At 46.5% G+C, this 19924-nt stretch overlaps 3 protein-coding genes and 1 pseudogene across 5 annotated transcripts; all 4 read left to right on the top strand.

Annotated features, from left to right (window-relative positions):
- The first annotated feature begins 1741 nt into the window (after positions 1-1741).
- Positions 1742-3268, top strand: LOC148060521 (tripartite motif-containing protein 16-like). The gene is given in 2 exon segments (XM_087779779.1): positions 1742-3097; positions 3159-3268. Coding segments are annotated over 2 exon segments (1446 nt in total). The 5' UTR covers positions 1742-1761.
- Positions 3269-9821: 6553 nt separating this feature from the next.
- Positions 9822-14076, top strand: LOC148060520 (uncharacterized). Of its 3 annotated transcripts, XM_087779776.1 has the most exons (9): positions 9956-10078; positions 10148-10288; positions 11110-11215; positions 11284-11383; positions 12465-12615; positions 12689-12763; positions 12835-12934; positions 13399-13487; positions 13693-14076. In XM_087779776.1, exons 3-9 carry the CDS (start codon positions 11213-11215, stop codon positions 13823-13825), a joined length of 651 nt encoding a protein of 216 aa, XP_087635902.1. In that variant the 5' UTR covers positions 9956-10078; positions 10148-10288; positions 11110-11212; the 3' UTR covers positions 13826-14076. The 3 variants fall into 3 exon arrangements, with proteins under 3 accessions (XP_087635903.1, XP_087635904.1, XP_087635902.1); XM_087779777.1 differs by lacking the exons at positions 12689-12763; positions 12835-12934; positions 13399-13487; positions 13693-14076 and having other exon boundaries at positions 9822-10078; positions 12441-12588; XM_087779778.1 differs by lacking the exons at positions 12465-12615; positions 12689-12763; positions 12835-12934; positions 13399-13487; positions 13693-14076 and adding an exon at positions 11446-11481 and having other exon boundaries at positions 9822-10078.
- A 1518-nt stretch (positions 14077-15594) lies between these two features.
- Positions 15595-17226, top strand: LOC148060519 (tripartite motif-containing protein 16-like). The gene is made up of 2 exons (XM_087780414.1): positions 15595-16503; positions 16534-17226. Exons 1-2 carry the CDS (start codon positions 15595-15597, stop codon positions 17224-17226), a joined length of 1602 nt encoding a protein of 533 aa, XP_087636540.1.
- A 269-nt stretch (positions 17227-17495) lies between these two features.
- On the top strand, positions 17496-19670 carry LOC148060518 (uncharacterized; annotated as a pseudogene).
- Positions 19671-19924: the final 254 nt, after the last annotated feature.

Genomic DNA, 19924 nt, shown 5'->3' with positions numbered 1-19924 from the left:
GAAATATATATTTTTTAATGATTCACTTTCCTTTGTCAGGTACAAGAGGGAGTGTTTCATCTGGAGGACGGTGGGCTGCACACGCGAGGCCTGCACCTTCAGACATGTTCCCGAACACAAGGGCATCGACAAAGACAAGTTCGATGGTAGACCTGGTCTGTCTCACACTTGAACACCGACCTCTCTGCTCGTGACACACGTTATTACCTCAGGTTATTATCAAATTGAACATCCATGCGTGTTAGAAGTGGGTTATTATCTCTATATTATTTTATTCAGCTGTTCTTGCCAATTGCTCGTTTCGCCACTAGGTGGCGCCATCACCGTTCACTTACTCGTGAAGGAAATGGGAACTGTTTTATTTTTTTATGGTTTTAGTGGGTTTCAACCGCCGTATGGTTCATGTAACTAGTCGCTGACATCTAGAGAAAGACTTGAAACACAATCACTGTCATTAAAATCAAGTTTAAAACCGGGTTAACAAAGGTTTCACATTTATAATGACTGCTTGAGACTCAAACTCAGGATTAGAAAGTAAATCTTGAAAAATATGTGATTTAAAAGAAAAAAGTGTAGCTCCTGGGTCACATGACTGCTTCACCGTCAGCTTTGTTATGTAATCTTTGGTATGAATTCCACATCACGACTCGCTGGGCCTCGTCGAGGACTGAAGGATCCAGTCTGGGAGGAGAGTCGGATTCTTGGCCTTCCCGTCAGATTTCGGGTCACAAAAGCCCCTCTGGTCTGTGAGAGCCAGGAGCCCGTAACTGGACCCCCATGAACTCTGGCCGAACTCTTGATAAATGATCCACCTTCACGAGATAAGAGGTCCGACTCTAAACGTCACACACAGAACCGACCTCTCGCTCCACCACAGCAAGAACGTCTCGTTTAAACGTTTGTGGATCTTTTTAAAGTCCGTCGAACACAAACACTGCTTCTTTAGAATGGCGTGTCTGGCGCCCCCCAGAGGACACGGGGAGGACTTTTATTCACATTGATGAAGTGATGACGAATGTTCATTAAATCTTCATCCATCTTTGGAGTCTTTTTTTTAAAAGTAAGTAAGTAAGTTAGTAATATTTATTTATATAGCGCTTTTCCAGACCAGGGTCACAAAGCGCTTAAACAAACAAAACAATACTCAAAAAAGTATATACACTTTAAAGATCAAGATAATACTGAGAACAACACAGGAGTTCCAGAAAATCAAGGAAAAGCCTGAACAAATAGAAGCGTCTTAAGATGTTTCTTAAAGTCTCAAACTTTCATTCAGTATAAGTAATACTTTATTTTGTTTAGACTTCCTACATGCTTGTCCTTTTTTTTCAGCAAAATTCTACCTTTCACTCCTTCTTTATCCTTTTCTTTAACATCTTTTAGTCCGAAGATCTCACCGTGTTTTCATCCTCATGTATAACTCTCTCTAGCATCTTCATCCTCTTTCAATCCTTCTATTTTACTTTACCTTCATCTTTTAATATTTCATCCTTTGGTCAGCTCAATTGTATTTGAATCATTCACATGATGATTTAGTCAAACATTTGAAAACATTCTTGTATTTGTTCATTAATTTGAAGAGCGATTTGTGAGTTTGTGTGCGTGAGCAAGAATCGAGGTGTGTCCAGGTCAATGTCCAGAATCAACACGTGATTTCAAGGAAGTTTGATAATATGTGAGTCAGCAGGTTGGATCATATTGTGGCAGCGTCATGAGAGTATAAAAGTGTTGAACTGTGAAGGGAGTGTTTCAGTCGCAGACATGGAGAAGACTAGAGTTGACCTGTTGTCTTGTTCCATCTGTCTGGATCTACTGAAGTATCCAGTCTCTCTTACCTGTGGACACAACTACTGTAAGGTCTGTGTTGAAGGTCACTGGCAGGACAAGAACATCTACAAGTGTCCTCAGTGCAGACAGAGATTCGGAGAGAGACCTCTCCTGCAGAAGAACACTGTGTTAGCAGAGTTAGTGGAGCAGCTGAAGAAGACTGGAGCAGCTAAGGACGTCTGCTCTGCTGGACCTGAAGATGTGGCCTGTGATGTCTGCACTGGGAGGAAGATAAAAGCTGTGAAGTCCTGTCTGGTGTGTCTGGTCTCCTACTGTGAGGAACATCTTCAGCCTCATCTAGAGGCTCCGGCCTACAGGAGACACAAGCTGGTCCAGTCGTCCAAGCAGCTCCAGGAGATGATCTGCTCTGAACACCAGGAGGAGAAGAAGATGTTCTGTCGTTCTGATCAGCAGCTCATCTGTACTCTCTGTGTGGACCAACACAAAGATCATGACATCGTCTCGACCACAGCAGAGAGGAGGGAGCGAGACAAGGATGTGGATCAGAGTCGAGGAAGGATCCAGCAGAGAATTCAGAAGAGAGAGAAGGAAGGGACGCTGCTCCAGCAGGAGAGAAAGAACATCGAAGTCCCTGCTGATGAATCAGTGAAGACCACTCAGGAGACCCTCGGCCAGATGATCCAGATCCTCCAGAGAAGAATGTCAGATGTGGAGCAGCAGATCAGATCTCAGAAGGAGAATGAAGACGATCGAGTCCGAGGACTTCAGGAGCAGCTGGAGCAGGAGATCCCTGAGCTGAAGAAGAAAGATGCTGAGCTGCAGCAGCTGTCACTCACCGAGAGTCACACCCTCTTCCTGCAGACGTTGACCTCACTCTCAGAGGTCAGTGAAGACACGTTCTCCATCACGACCCTTCAGCAAACTCGACGCCGCTTTGAGGAAGTAACAGCAGTCGTGTCAGCCTGCAGAGACCAAGTCCAGGACCTTCTGAGAGACACATGGTCCAACATTCTTCTGATGTTTGATCCAGAGAGCAGGACCAGAGACTGGTTCCTCACATACTCACAGGACATCACTCTGGATCCAAACACTGCACACTCACGGTTGATGTTGTCTGAAGGAAACAGGAAAGTGACAAACATGGGAAAAGATCAGCCTCGTCCTGATCATTCAGACCGATTCATTGATAAGTGGCAGATCTTGAGTGAAGAGTCTCTGACTGGACGTTGTTACTGGGAGGTGGAGATAACAAAAGGACATGCTCTAGTAGCAGTTTCATACAAGAACATCAGCAGATCAGGAAAGGAAAGTTTTTTTGGAAAAAATGATAATTCTTGGTGTTTAAATTGTAACTCTGGTTGTTCATTCAGACACAACAAAATAAAAACTACAGTCTCTAATATAAAACCCTCCACAGTCGGGGTGTTCCTGGATCACTCTGCAGGTCTTCTGTGCTTCTACAGCGTCTCTGAGACCATGACTCTCCTCCACATGCTCCAGACCAGGTTCACTCAGCCTCTACATGCTGGAGTCTGGGTTCAGTCCTCATGTGAGTTTATGAAGCTGAAGTAGACAACTGTGTGAGTGTGTGTCTCCAGGAGTGACATCATCACATGAAGCTTTAATGTTTGGATGAAGGTCTGAGAACTTTGTTGTTTGTTTGTGATTCACGTGTGGATTTAATCATCTTATAACTGATGGTGACGAGAATGTCTTCATGCAACTTCATTAAATCTTCTTAATAAACATGGTTCATGGTCAGACTGGTGTGTTTCCTTCTTCTGACGAGTCAAACCTTCACATCCTGAGAGAAAATATCTTTAAAAATGATGATTTAAAACATGCAAGAGGTTCCACACTGTGCAACATCTCATGGAGGGAAGTCAGAGCTGACACCTGTGCGGGCCAGGAGGATTTTGAAAGAGGTGGAAAAGAATCCAAGGCCATCTTGGAGAATCTGGACTCTGATGGTGGCAACATCTGGAGGTGGACTGTTCCACAGAGACTGACCACTGATGAGTTCCATGGACCAGACCAAGGAAGGCACCACTTCTCCAGTTAAGGCTCACAAACGCCCGCGTGACCTTTGCAAAGGCTCACATGGACAAAGAAGAAGACTTCTGGTCATCTGCTTTATGGTCACACGAAAAACTTTCAATAAAAGTAGCTCTTAGTCTAAATGTGCTGGAGGTATGAACAACTTTGGGCTCCACTGTACACACACACACACACACACAAGCATGCATACGCTCACATACACACACTCGCCAACATACACACAGACATGCAAGAATACAAACTCTCACACACATACATACACTTGCTCAGTCACGAAAATACACTCATGTACACAGAAACTGACACACAAATACACTGAAAGACACACATGCACTCAAATACAAACATACACTCATGTACACAAAAACTGACACATAAATACACTGAAAGACACACATGCACTCAAATACAAACATACACTCATGTTTACAGACACACAAATACACTGACGGACACACATGCACTCAAATACAAACATACACTCATGTTTACAGACACACAAATACACTGACGGACACACATGCACTCAAATACAAACATACACTCATGTACAAAGAAACTGACACACAAATACACTGAAAGACACACATGCACTCAAATACAAACATACACTCATGTACACAGAAACTGACACACAAATACACTGAAAGACACACATGCACTCAAGTACAAACATACACTCATGTACACTGTTCTACGTCATATTGGTGCTCCGCCCTCTAATGGCTTCACTATTGGTTTACCCCGAGGCACCGCCTCGTCTCTGAGAAAGCTTTATGAACTCGCCACCCAGCAGGGGGCAGTCCACTTCCTATAAAGGCGGGAAACACCCGCTGCACTTCCTCCTTTACAACTCAGCGAGAAAGCTCCTGACATGTAATGATGGCGAATGAATATTGAAGTGAACCATGTGTGCACGAAGACTCCCTGACACACAAGACACACATGTCTGCTTCGTTTGCCTAGGCCCAAATCACATGTGATGATTATGTGGCCTTCGGAGCGCTTCTCACTGCTTTTGACAGTGACGGGAAGCGTTCGAGGCTTGTCGACTCACGCCGCCTCAGATCATGATTATGATCAACACAGGTTTATGCAATGTTGTTTAAGGAAAACAAACAACATGGCAGTCCTGTGCGGTGTACTCGACAAGCTCACGTTCCAACGTGTTGGACCCTGATGAGTCGAGCTGAGTCGTCCCTCGATCATGAACAGACGCCGACGAGGAGGACGACTGGCTCGCTGCATGGAGTCGACCATGAGGTATGCGAGAGCGATCAGGTAAGTATCTCTTGCAGGCCACATGGCCCTCCTGCAGCGCACTCGACGGGTTCACCTGAGAGAGATGTTAGTAGTGTGCATGTGTTTCCGCCTGTGAGTGTGACGTATTCACAGGTGTCATTAGAAACTTTCGCCGCTAATGCTAAGCTAGCATGCTCCGCCGTTCATAGACGGCGAGAGTTTCCTCTCAGAACACAGTTCAAAGGAGGTTTTAAACCCCTTCGTCCGGGTCATGCTGAGACTGTAATAATGGAGTCTGTCCACACGAATGAGGGGCAGACTCCAACCACATGTGTTTTATTTACAGGCGAGCAGAGGTCCGCGGTGCCGCCTTCAGCAGTGTTTACTCCCGCGTCGACCAGCGCTCGTGCCCGATAGAGCTTGACAGCTGAGGTGAGTGGAACTAGTCGGGACATGTCTATGTTGACCGGAGGTTGTTCCTTCCCCCACAGCGCTGTCAACAAGTCATTGGCACCGTGGAGGATGTCACTTATGGCGGCAGAAAAGAGAAAACGGCATGGAACTGACGCAACGCGGCGCTTTACGCGTGAGTTTTCTCGCCGTTCTGAGACCAGGCGAGGGCAAGGAGCTTTCGCCCCTTCTGGTCGATCATGTGGAGAGGTGCGTGGCGGTCGGATCTCACGATTGATGAGCAGGTCAGGACCGCCAGCGGAGTTTGAGAATGTACTAGACGCGGTGAGTGATACGGTGCTGACGCGCGCGCGACCTGTTCTGAACTCACATCAGCTCCGGTTTAATTCTCCAGCACATTCCTCCACATCTCGGGTTTTGTCAGCTCCGGTGACACTAAGAAGTGCTCAGGGAGCTGGGAAGACTTCCGGGGGGGAAAGGGAACACACACGATACGCATCTGAGTTTTCTCACGCGCACTTGCGCGTTTCTCCCACAGAGCCGGTTTTTATGTATGAGAGTGGGGGTTCTAGTGAATCCAGCTCGAGTACATGCTCTGTTCATTCAAGAGATAGAGAAGCGGCTTGTGTGATGCCCTTTCGTCTACGGCCCGCTCTGGGACGTTCGCGGGGGCGGGCCGGAGGACAACCCAAAGTTCGTCAGGGCTGCGGTTCTGACAGAACATTATTCGGCTTAGAGTCGCCTGGTTTTACTTCATTCCAGATCTCAGAGAGAAGTAATCAGGCGGGGCTATGCGCTCCAATTTGCCCGTCATCCCCCGCGTTTTTCAGGGATTCTCTGGACACGCGTGGCGGAGCAGGAAAGATTATCCTGTCTAAGAAACGAGGTCTCTACTCTGCTGCAGTAGAGCTGCTTCCTGTAGCAGAGATGATGACAGGGTTTTACTCCCGGTACTTCCTTGTGGAAAAGAAGACCGGGGGTCGGAGACCCATACGGGACCTCAGCTATTTGAAGAAATTCATAGATACCCGCCCGTTTCGCACGTTGACGGTCAAGAAACTGCTCACAGGTGTTAGTCCAGGAGATTGGATGACATCTATCGACCTGACCGCGTACTTTCACATCGAAAGTACTTGCTTTTGCCCTCGAGAATCATGTGTTTCAATACACTCTGTTCCCGTTCGGCTACGCTCTGGCACCCAGGACCTTCACCAAGTGTGTGGAGGCGGCACTGGAGCCATTAAGAGTGAGTGGGGTGAGGATTTTGACCTATCTGGACGACTGGTTGATCCTTGCCCGGTCAGAGGCAGAAAGTTACACTCACAAACAGAAGGTGTTGAGCCATATTGCCACCCTGGGGTTCACGGTAAACCTCAGCAAGAGCGCTCTGACTCCAGTTCAACAGTTAGTTTACCTGGGGGTACTGTTGAACATGGAGGAGGGATACGCGCGCCTCCTGGACGTGCGTATCCAGTCCATTCTCCGACTGACAACACAGTTGCTGGAAGCTCGGCGTCATGTGACGACAGCAGGCACTGTTATGTCCCTCCTGGGGCTCATGGCAGCACCTCACACGGTAGTTCGGCTGTGCTTTCTGCATATGAGGGAGCTTCAGAGATGGTAGGTCGTTTCAAGCTAGACCTCAAGCGGGAACAGGGTCGAAAGTGTGCCTTCCCGCTCGGGTTTTTGGGACTCTCTAGCCAACCTCAGATGGAGAGTTCCATTGGGTTGCATCCTTTACAATCAGGTGTTTACGGACGCTTCTCTGACAGGTTGGGGAGGCACCTCGGGTCAGGCCTACGCCAGCGGGATAGACCAGTGTACAGTCACATAAACTGGCTAGAGCTAAAGGCAATTTACAACGTCCTGCTTCACCTATCTCCCCAACTGTCACGGTCCAACGTCCTAGTGCTATCCGACAGCTCCAGCGCCGTGGCGTACATAAATCCCCAAGGTGGAGCCAGATCCCCAGCCCTTCTGAGTGTGGCAAAGAAGATTTGGCTGTGGGCAGACCGTCACTTGCTTTCTCTCAGAGCTCAGCATGTACCGGGCGAGATGAACGCAGTAGCGGACAGACTGTCGGGTGGGGGCCGTCCACGACGAATGGGGTCTGTCCGAGGCAGTGGAGAGCCGAGATATGGTCTCGGTTCGGTCACCCGGTGGCAGACCTCTTCGCCAGCAAAGAGAACTTCAGATGTCCTCTCTGGTTCTCCCTCAGGGCGTCGGATTGCCCCCACTAGGCTCGGACGCTTTAGCCCACTTGAGTTGGCCGGCCGGACTACTGTTCGCCTTCCCTCCTCCGCGGCTCCTCCTCCCCTTAGTTCAGAGGACGAGGCGGGAGGCGCTGAGGTTAATACTGGTAGCGCCACCCTCTGGTGGCGCGTTTTTCTTACGGGGTGCCTGCAGGCTTCGACCTCCTGCAAGGCCTTCCAGCCCTCAGTGGGATCTCCAGTTTGTACTGGACTCTCTCACAGGCCCAACCTTCGAGCCTCTTGACCAAGTCCCACTGGATATCTTGTCTTCAAGGTATTGCTCCTTGCCATCCCTTGGGCCCCGCTGCCCTGGGCCGGCCTCTCAAAGTGTGGCTCCTGCACGGGACGAGCTGAGCGGGACTTTGGACCCGGGCGTTCTCCACACCCTGTCGACACGCGGGTTTCATGCCTCGAAGTGGGGTATTTTCTCCCGCTGGTGTGCAGACAGGTCCTTGGACCCCAGCTCCTGTTTGGTCTCTGCTGTCCTGTCTTTCCTGCAACTTTTGGTGCGGGGTGCCTCAGTGGGATCTCCAGTTGTACTGGACTCTCTCACAGGCCTGACCTTAGCCTCTTGACCAAGTCCCCCTGGATATCTTGTCTTCAAGGTATCGCTCCTTCTGACACTAACAACCACGAAGAGAGCGAGTGAGCTTGTGCTCTCTCCACTAGCCCTGAGTGTCTTTTCTTGGCGTCAAGGAGTTTTCGGTGTCTTGCTGCCAGTGGCTGTGTTTAGGCGCTCTGATGCCCTATTCATCTGCCGCAGTAGATGCCGACGGGGTGAGGCGATCTCCTCCCAGAGGTTTCTCATTGGGTGAGATCGGCCATTATCCGGGCCTACCAAGCAGCGGGTGGATCTGCTCCTAGCGGACTGAGGGCACATTCCACCCGTGGTGTTGCAGCCTCAGTGGTTTTTTTCACTGGGTGTGGCAGCAGAGGACATCTCCTCAGCTGCTTCTTGGGCATCCACGTCAACCTTTGCTAACGCCTATCTCCTCGACGTGACGGCGGGATCAGTAGCTCATACGCTTTTGAGCGCTGCTCTGCCCCTCTCGAGGCCCACGGCTCCAGTAGACTTAGATCCTGGGCTGGCAGGGCCCTAGCAATGCTGCTTCAGGAGCGGCGTCCAGCTGGGGGTACATTTATCCCGTCAGGCTTCGCCTTGGGTTTAAACCAATAGCGAAGCCGTTAGAGGCCTCAGGTTCTACGAATTGGTGCGAAGCCCTCTAACCTCGTCGCCCAGCGGCCGCCCTTCTCGCTGAGTTTTCAGTTGGAGGAAGTGCGTCGGGTGTTTCCCGCCTTTATAGGAAGTGGACTGCCCCCTGCTGGGTGGCGAGTTCATTAAGCTTTCTCAGAGACGAGGCGGTGCCTCGGGGTAAACCAATAGCGAAGCCGTCAGAGGGCTTCGCACCAATTCGTAGAACCTGAGGTTATGATAGATAACTCAGGGGTTATGTCTCGTGTGTCTTTCTTGGTGTTTCCTGTTTTTATTTTGAAACCTGCTCCCTTCTGTGTCTGTGAGTTTCCTTTCCGGTCCCTCCCCCTGCTGATTGTTATTGTCTCCACCTGTCTTGCTTTCTCCCGTTCTGCAGCTGCCAGTGATTGCTGGCAGCCTTCATATTCTTCTCACTCTCTCAGTCTTTGTCGGTTCGTCACACTTGTTGTCCCGTGTTCGTCTAGTTCGTGTTTCACGTTTCAGACTTCCAATTCGAGATTGTTTTGCCTTCCCGTTTTTGACCCTGGTATGTTGACCCTCGTTTCTCTGCCTGCCTGTGCCCTTGACCTGTTTTTCTGGATATCGTACCCGTTTGCTGTTTACTCCTGAACTACCTGTGACGATCCCTCTGCCTGCTCCAAATAAATCTGTCAAGTTTGACAATCAGACACTTTCTGCGCCTGGGTTTCCTTCCGCATCCTGATATACAGACAAACAATTACATTGAAAGACACACATTCACTCAAATACAAACATACTCATGTACACAGACACACAAATACACTGACGGACACACACATGCACTCACATACAAACATACACTCATGCACACAGACACACAAATACACTGACGGACACACACATGCACTCACATACAAACATACTCATGCACACAGACACACAAATACACTGACGGACACACATGCGCTCAAATACAAACGTACACTCGCGTTCAAAGACACTGACACAGAAAATTGAAGACGATGGAAATTCCATCACGTCCGACGACTCCGCGGAATCTTCTTCGGGTCGTAACCACGACGACGGCGAGGACAAAGACAAAGAAAATGATGGAGAAGAAGTTTGCCGGACCACAACGACGCAGCGAAAAGAGGTGACTTTAGTTGTCGGATCACTTTTAGTTTGTGTCCCTTTTCTCAACCGAGTTTCTTGGATTTCCTAGAGAGTGAAGCCCAAACTGAAGCGTGAGCAAAAGAGGAGCAACACGCCCGCAGAAGCAGCAACGAAAGAGGAAACGAAGTCGGACAAATCAAGCAAAATGGTGGAGAATCTGGTGGAGAAGAGCCTTGAAACCGAAGCAGAGGTGAGTGATGGTAACTTGTTGCTCTGGTTTGGATTCTTGTGCTGTTGCTTTACCGTCATTCCGAGAAACTAAGTCTCATTTATATTGAATGAAATGGAAAAAAAAAGTTTCCACGGGGGCTCGTTGTATAAACAAAGCGGGGTGTGGTTACAGCAGCAGGAGGAGGAGTGAAGCCGTTATTACGTCATAATGGACTCTCGTAACCTCTCGTTCGCCCAGATTTCAGAGCAACTTAATTCAAGTTGAAAACATGGACATGATGAGGAACTTACTGCATCTTGGAGAAGAAGATTCAACATTTGAAACATGCCAGTCAGGGGAGTTGGAGTCTGACATTAGTTGAGCTTGAATAATTTGGCCTTTTTTTTAAAACATAAAGAGCTGTGGATAAGTGGATCATCCGCAGTCAAAAAGGATTTTCTCTCATCATAGATCAGACTTTATTTATGCGGCCCTCGTAATGTCAAAGTATGATCCTGTATAAATGGTTCTAATGCATTAACAAATGTATTTTGTATTTATTATTAATTTACATTTTCACATAACACTAAACATAAAATTGCAGCTTATTTATCTTAATAAATGTCACGGCCTAATGAGGCATGTCATTTTTTTTAGGGACTTTTTCGTCTTTCTTTTTGCTTGACGGCCCCTAACGACATTCACAGAATTGAATGTGGCCCTTGAAGAATTTTAATTGCCCACCCCTTGGCATAGACGCTTGTATTGATATTTTTCTCACCAAAACATTTTCTCTATAAAGTTCCTCAACTGGTAAAAAGCAACAAAGACTCATAAAGATTCACTTCTGTCTCCCGCAGAGATACTATGATGCCACGCTGGTCTTTCAGGAGCTTTTAAAATCTGGACAGTTCAAGTGCAGACGCAAGAAAAGAGCTCGAGCGAGCGCAAACGCTTCATCTCATGGTGGGAAACACTGTCATGATGATCATTTCAAGGAACTTGACATCTGAGGTGTGATCTGATCTTTTTAGGAGATGGGCTTCACTCAGGAGCAGAGCAGCGAAGCCTTGAGGTCTCACCCGACACTGGAGGAAGCTCTTCAGTCTCTGTTCGGCGGGAATCTTCCAGAAGGTTTGTACGTTTTTCTTCATCTGGACTTTGGGTTTTAGTTTAAACGTTCACTCGGATCGTAGATCAGTCCGATGAGGAAGACGACGACTTGATCGTTCATCAGCCTCATCGTCCAAAAGCAGCGCAACTCAAAGAGCCTGACGATCACAAAGAAACTCTGGCGAAAGTACAAGTTAAAAATGTGCCTCTGAGACCAAAGAATGCTGTGAAACCGGCAACCACAGGTTCTGTGGGGATTTTGTGTTCCGATGAACCGACCCCTCCCCAGCCTCGTACCTGGTGGTGGAATGAAGGACAGACACATGGATGAGTTTAAGAAAAATGCTCGTTTAGTGAATTATGCAAAAGTCAGAGACAAACTTACGTGAACACGGGCGCTAGCAAGCAGAGAGATCTATCGCAGACGTCTTCGGATGCCAGAACGCAAAGATCACACAAAATGGTGGATCTTTATAGTAGAATATTCAGGTTAACGCCACTAGTCAAATGTGAATGTAGGATTGGTCAGTAACTGTAAACACTTGATTCTAAGATGGCCGGTCGCACGTGATCGTAGTGGAAACTTACCAAAAGTTGTTGACTTCTTGAGAGAGAGTTTGTTCCCAGCAGCTTACTGGACTGTTGTGTCTTTCAGAGCGAGTTCTCAAACAGGTGTCCAGACTTCCTGGAATCTGGGATTGTTTAATCTTTCTGTGTGTGCAAGACTTTGTGACCTCGTCCTTGTGTTGCAGCAGTCAGTGAATGCAATGCAAGAATAGGCTTATTTAATATGAATTAAATATGAAAGATTATCAGTTAATCAAGTGACTATTTGAAATGTGTGTTAAATCTAGATGATTGATTACAGTAAAGTTGTCATCGCGTTATTTTCTTTGTCACTATTTATTTTAAAACCTCTGTGTTTAGGGATCTTCCCTCTGTTCTCGTTGCATCGATCGCTTCTTCAGTGACTTACGCTGCACTTTACCAGCTGTTCAACGGATACGTTTGTCTTGACAGTTTGAATGTATTTAAAAAAAAGATTTACCTTTTTCTTAATTTTGACTTTGGGTTTTAGTTTAAACGTTCACTTGGATCGTAGATCAGTCCGAGGAGGAAGACGACGACTGGATCGTTCATCAGCCTCATCGTCCAAAAGCAGCACAACTCAAAGAGCCTGACGATCACAAGGAAACTCTGGCGAAAGTACAAGTTAAAAATGTGCCTCTGAGACCAAAGAATGCTGTGAAAGCGTAGGTTCTGATGATCGCGTTATTTTCTTTGTCTGTCACTATTCTTTTTTGAATAACCTCTGTTTGTGTTTAGGGATCTTCCCTCCGTTCTCGTCGCATCGATCGCTTCTTCAGTGACTTACGCTGCACTTTACCAGCTGTTCAACGGGTACGTTTGTCTTGACAGTTTGAATTTATTTAAAAAAAAGATTAAAAGTCTGTTTTTTTCGCCCCCACAAGAGTCGGGTCAGTCTTCAGCATCAAGATGTTGCTCGACAGCCAGAGTGCTTTTGTCATCTACAAGCAGAAGGAAGACTGTGACAAAGCCGTTCAACTACATGTGTGTACTCTCTGTTCTATGGATTTTTAAAACGCATATAACTTGATTGATCACAAAAGAAAAAATTCAAACAAGAAGTAAAAATGTTTTTTTTTTTCTAACCTCTTTAATTATTCTTCAGTTTGTCGCAAGAAAAAACCTACAGATATCAATAAAATACATAACGTATATCTCGTCCTGTATTATCTATATTACACAATTAAGACAGGGTTTGATTTGATTTATTTTTAAAAAAGAGTTTAATTTAATACCATTTTAAATATTTCCATTGATAAAAAAATCGAGCCGAAAAGTTGTATTTTTTGGAAAATATCTCTTAATATATTTTTCACAAACGATTAGTGAAAAAAAATGTTTAAAAACATTTATAATTGTATTTAAAAATGGCAACATTTGGGTGAAACTAAAACCTCATGTGGTTTGATTTGAGTTCAAAGTTAAAGTAAAGTTATTTTCGTCCACAGGGAACAGTTCTGGAAGGATCTGCTCTGTCTGTGCAACACTGTGACAAAAGAACCAGAATCTTCGCTGACTTTAACCTCTCCGTCCCAGGGTGAGGAGATTAACTAGATTAGATTAACTTTAAACTGCTTTTCTTGTGATTTTGACGAGAGAGGAAAAAAAAGAAGAGCTGAGCCAAAGCCTTGACTTGTAGTAGTTAAAATAAAAAGTACTATTGTTTTCATCAGTTTTGTTTTAGGGGAACTATTCTGAAATACTTTTTTCTTTTTTTTTATAAATTCACTTTCATTTGTCAGGTACAAGAGAGAGTGTTTCTTCTGGAGGACGGTGGGCTGCACACGCGAGGCCTGCACCTTCAGACATGTTCCCGAACACAAGGGCATCGACAAAGACAAGTTCGATGGTAGACCTGGTCTGTCTCACACTTGAACACCGACCTCTCTGCTCGTGACACACGTTATCACCTCAGGTTATTATCAAATTGAACATCCATGCGCGTTCGAAGTGGGTTATTATCTCTATTATTTTATTCAGCTGTTCTCGCCAATTGCTCGTTTCGCCACTAGGTGGCGCCATCACCGTTCACTTACTCGTGAAGGAAATGGGAACTGTTTTATTTTTTAATTATTTTTTAATGGTTTTAATGGGTTTCAACCGCCGTATGGTTCATGTAACTACTCGCTGACATGTAGAGAAAGACTTGAAACACAATCACTGTCATTAAAATCAAGTTAAAAACCGGGTTAACAAAGGTTTCACATTTATAATGACTGCTCGAGACTCAAACTCGAGATTAGAAAGTAAATCTGGACAAATGTGTGATTTAAAGAAAAAGTGTAGCTCCTGGGTCACATGACGGCTTCACCGTCAGCTTTGTTATGTAATCTTTGGTATGAATTCCACATCCCGACTCGCTGGGCCTCGTCGAGGACTGAAGGATCCAGTCTGGGAGGAGAGTCGGATTCTTGGCCTTCCCGTCAGATTCCGGGTCACAAAAGCCCCTCTGGTCTGAGTGAGAGCCAGGAGCCCGTAACTGGACCACCATGAACTGTGATAAATGATCCACCTGCACGAGATAAGAGGTCCGACTCTAAACGTCACTCACAGAACCGACCTCTCGCTCCACCACAGCAAGAACGTCTCGTTTAAACGTTTGTGGATCTTTTTAAAGTCCGTCGAACACAAACACTGCTTCTTTAGAATGGCGTGTCTGGCGCCCCCCAGAGGACACGGAGAGGACTTTTATTCCCATGGATGAAGTGATGACGAATGTTTATTAAATCTTCATCCAGCCTTGGAGTCTTTTTTTTTTTTAGGTCTCATCCTTTCATCTTGTAGCCCTTTCATTTTATATTTCATCCCTCTCTTTCGACACATCCATCTGTTCAATCTCTTCTCAGTATAAGTAATACTTTTTAGACTTCCTACATGCTTGTACTTTTTTTTCCAGCAAAATTCTACCTATCACTCCTTCTTTATCCTTTCTTTAACGTCTTTTAGTCCGAAGATCTCACCATGTTTTCATCCTTGCATCCATCTTTTATTTTATCTTTCATTCAGTCTTTTTAAATCCATTTGTTTTACCATGTTTAACTTTTTTTGCTCTTCCCATGTTTTCATCCTTTCATTCTATTCTCTAATCTTTTCATCTTTAACTATGTTTATACTTTTATTCTTCTTCTCATGTATAACTCTCTCCAGCATCTTCCTCCTCTTTCAATCCTTCTATTTTACTTTACCTTAATCTTTTAGTATCTCATCCTTTGATCAGTGCTTCTTTCCTTCTTTGTCATGTTTTCATCCTCTAGTTCTTTTTTACATCCTTTGATTCCAAACAAATCCTTCTCTAAAGTCTTGTCTCTTCTTATGTGTCCTTTATCCTCCATTTGTCTTTTTTTTCTTGTTTAAATTCGTTCTCAATTGTATTTGAATCATGCACATGATGATTAAGTCTTTTATTTGTTCATTAATTCGAAGAGGGGTTTGTGAGTTTGTGTGCGTGAGCAAGAATCGAGGTGTGTCCAGGTCATTGTCAAGAATAATAAGTAATAATAGAATTATATATAATAATAATAAGAAGAAACACGTGGTTTCAAGGAAGTTTGATAATATGTGAGTCAGCAGGTAGGATCACATTGTGGCAGCGTCATGAGAGTATAAAAGTGTTGAACTGTGAAGGGAGTGTTTCAGTCGCAGACATGGAGACGACTAGAGTTGATCTGTTGTCTTGTTCCATCTGTCTGGATCTACTGAAGGATCCAGTCACTCTTCCCTGTGGACACAACTACTGTAAGGCCTGTGTTGAAGGTCACTGGCAAGACAAGAACATCTACCAGTGTCCTCAGTGCAGACAGAGTTTCGGAGAGAGACCTGTCCTGCAGAAGAACACTGTGTTAGCAGAGTTAGTGGAGGAGCTGAAGAAGACTGGAGCAGCTAAGGACGTCTGCTCTGCTGGACCTGAAGATGTGGCCTGTGACGTCTGCACTGGGAGGAAGATGAAAGCTGTGAAGTCCTGTCTGGTGTGTCTGGTCTCCTACTGTGAGGAACATCTTCAGCCTCATCTAGAGGCTCCGGCCTACAGGAGACACAAGCTGGTCCAGCCGTCCAAGCAGCTCCAGGAGATGATCTGCTCTGAACACGAAGAGGAGAAGAAGATGTTCTGTCGTTCTGATCAGCAGCTCATCTGTTCTCTCTGTGTGGACCAACACAAAGATCATGACATTGTCTCGACCACAGCAGAGAGGAGGGGTCGTGAGAAATATGTGGATCAGAGTCGAGGAAGGATCCAGCAGAAGATCCAGAAGAGAGAGAAGGAAGTAACGCTGCTCAAGCAGAAGAGAAAGAACATCGAAGTCTCTGCTGATGAAGCAGTGAAGACCAATCAAGAGACCCTCGGCCAGATGATCCAGATCCTCCAGAGAAGAATGTCTGATGTGGAGCAGCAGATCAGATCTCAGAAGGAGACTGAAGACGCTCGAGTCCAAGGACTTCAGGAGCAGCTGGAGCAGGAGATCTCTGAGCTGAAGAAGAAAGATGCTGAGCTAAAGCAGCTGTCACTAACAGAGAGTCACACCGTCTTCCTGCAGACCTTGACCTCACTCTCAGAGGTCAGTGAAGACACAACCTCACTCTCAGAGGTCAGTGAAGACACGTTCTCCATCACGACCCATGAGCAAACTCTACGCCGCTTTGAGGAAGTAACAGCAGTCGTGTCAGCCTGCAGAGACCAAGTCCAGGACCTTCTGAGAGACAGGTGGACCAACATCCTTCTGATGTTTGACCCAGAGAGCAGGACCAGAGACTGGTTCCTCACATACTCACAGGACATCACTCTGGATCCAAACACTGCACACTCATGGTTGATGTTGTCTGAAGGAAACAGGAAAGTGACAAACATGGGAGAAGATCAGCCTCGTCCTGGTCCTCCAGACCGATTCATTGATAAGTCTCAGGTCTTGAGTGAAGAGTCTCTGACTGAACGTTGTTACTGGGAGGTGAAGATAACAGAAGGAGATGCTCTAGTAGCAGTTTCATACAAGAACATCAGCAGATCAGGAAAAGAAAGTTGTTTTGGACAAAATGATAAATCATGGAGTTTATATCGTTACAAGTCTGATTGTTTTTATAAACACAACAATGTAACAACTAAAGTCTCTAATATAAAACCCTCCACGGTTGGGGTGTTCCTGGATCACTCTGCAGGTCTTCTGTGCTTCTACAGCGTCTCTGAGACCATGACTCTCCTCCACAGAGTCCAGACCAGGTTCACTCAGCCTCTACATGCTGGAGTCTGGGTTCAGTCCTCGTGTGAGTTTGAGAAGCTGAAGTAGACAACAGTGTGAGTGTGTGTCTCCAGCAGTGACATCATCACATGAAGCCTCAATGTTTTGATGAAGGTCTGAGAACTTTGTTGTTTGTTTGTGATTCACGTGTGGATTTAATCATCTTATAACTGATGGTGACGAGAATGTCTTCATGCTACTTCAGTAAATCTTCTTAATAAACATGGTTCATGGTCAGACTGGTGTGTTTCCTTCTTCTGACGAGTCAAACCTTCACATCCTGAGAGAAACTATCTTTAAAAATGATTATTTAAAACATGCAAGAGGTTCCACACTGTGCAACATCTCATGGAGGGAAGTCAGAGCTGACACCTGTGCTGGCCAGGAGGATTTTGAAAGAGGTGGAAAAGAATCCAAAGCCATCCTGGAGAATCTGGACTCTGCTGGTGGCAACATCTGGAGGTGGACTGTTCCACAGACACTGACCATTGATGAGTTCCATGGACCAGACCAAGGAAGGCACCACTTCTCCAGTTAAGGCTCACAAACGCCCGCGTGACCTTTGCAAAGGCTCACGTGGACAAAGAAGAAGACTTCTGGTCATCTGCTTTATGGTCACACGAAACAAAAATGGACTTGTTTGGTCACAATGATGTAGCCTACATTAGGTGTGAAAAGAGGAGAGGCCTTCAACCCGAAGAATAACATCCCTAGTGTCAGACATAGTGGTGGAACCTAATGCTTTGAGGTTGTTTTTCATCCAAACATGTTCATACAATTATTCTTCTTCCCATGTATAACTCTCTCCAGCATCTTCCTCCTCTTTTTATCCTCTACTTCTTTTTTACATCCTTTGATTCCAAACAAATCCTTCTCTAAAGTCTTGTCGTCTCTTCTTATGTGTCCTTCATCTTCCATTTGTCTTTTTTCTCTTGTTAAAATTCTTTCTTTCACAACTCAATTCTTCTGTACCATATTATGGCCCTTCACGATAGGAGGTGTCAACTGTGAGAGAGAAGCCAGTAAAGAGTCTGGGCAAGATCTACGACTGCACCTTAAAAGACACCGCAGGACTCCGATCAACAACAGAAGAGTTGGGAACCTGGCTCACAGGGGTGGATAAGTCGGGGCTTCCAGGCAAGTTTAAAGCCTGGATCTACCAACACGGCATCTTGGCACGACTCCTCTGGCCACTGCTGGTGTATGATGTGCCAATGACCACCGTCGAGTGTTTCGAGAGGAAAGTCAGCTGTTTCCTCAGGAAGTGGTTTGGCCTACCACGAAGCCTCAGCAGCATTGCCCTGTACGGGAAAAACAACAAACTAAGACTGCCCTTTAGTAGTCTGACGGAGGAGTTTATGGTTACCCGTGCTAGAGAGGTGCTGTTGTACAGGGACTCCACCGACAACAAGGTCTCCTCGGCAGGCATAGAAGTGAGGACGGGCAGGAAGTGGAAGGCTCAGGAGGCTGTTACCAAGGCTGAGGCACGGTTGTGACACAGTGAGCTGGTGGGAACAGTAGCATCTGGACGGGCAGGTCTTGGAAGTAACCCAAGACCTCGCTACAACAGGTCCCAGGGAAAGGAGAGGCGACAGCTGATCCAGGAGGAGGTCCGAGCAGGGGTGGAGGAAGCCCGCTGCAGTAGGATAGTAGGGATGCAGCAACAGGGCGCATGGACACGATGGGAAGAGGCAGCTGACGGGAGGATCTCATGGTCAGAGCTATGAAGATCTCAGCCACATCGGGTCAAGTTCCTTATTCAGTCGGTGTATGATGTACTCCCAAGCCCATCCAACCTCTTCCGCTGGGGCTTAGCCGAGACCCCACTGTGCTCTCTCTGCCAGAAAGCCGGATCTTTGGAGCACATCCTAAGCTGCTGCCCACCTGTACTTGGAGATGGGCGTTACCGTTGGCGCCATCACCAGGTGCTGCGGGTCATTGCAGAGGTCATCAGCACAGGCATCTCCACCAGCAAAAATCAACAACCAACAAGGCAGTCCATCGCCTTTTATAAGAGCTGGGGAGAAGCCACAGCAGCGCAGGACTCAAGCAGGGGGGCTGCTGGCAACATCTCGGGACTGGCAGCTGAAGGTGGACCTAGGAAGACAGCTCAAGTTCCCTGATAACATTGCGGCGACCAAACTCGGGCCAGACATAGTCCTGGTGTCTGAAACAACCAAGTAAGTGGTCCTGCTGGAGCTGACTGTCCCCTGGGAAGACCGGATGGAGGAGGCCTTCGAGAGAGAGAAGAGGGCCAAGTATGAGGAGTTGGCAGGCGAATGCCAAAGCAGGGGATGGAGGAGACGATGCAACCCAATCGAGGTCGAGTGCAGAGTGTTCGTTGGCCAGTCTCTCATCAGGGCACTCAAAATGTTGGGAGTGAAGGGACTGCACATAAGGAAAGCCACCAGAGATATCACCGACGCAGAAAAAAAGCGTCAAGGTGGCTGTGGATCAAGCGGGGAGATCCGTGGGCTAAACAAGCTACTTAGACACAAGCCGAGGTCTGATAAACCCTGGCTGGGTCGCCTGGGCGAGGGTGTCTGTTACGAGACCCGAAACACCCTATGAACCCAGGATACAACACTGATGATGTGTCTAAGTTGCACCAAGATTGTTTGCTGTAACATGGCTGGTTTGTCAAAGTTCTCAATTGTATTTGAATCATGCACATGATATTTAAAGAGAGATTTGTGAGTTTGTGTGCGTGAGCAAGAATCGAGGTGTGTCCAGGTCATTGTCAAGA

Source organism: Callionymus lyra, chromosome 18 (genome assembly GCF_982586985.1).
Source record: "Callionymus lyra chromosome 18, fCalLyr1.hap1.1, whole genome shotgun sequence".
Classification (NCBI taxonomy): domain Eukaryota; kingdom Metazoa; phylum Chordata; class Actinopteri; order Syngnathiformes; family Callionymidae; genus Callionymus; species Callionymus lyra.
This window is presented reverse-complemented; position numbering and strand designations above follow the sequence as displayed.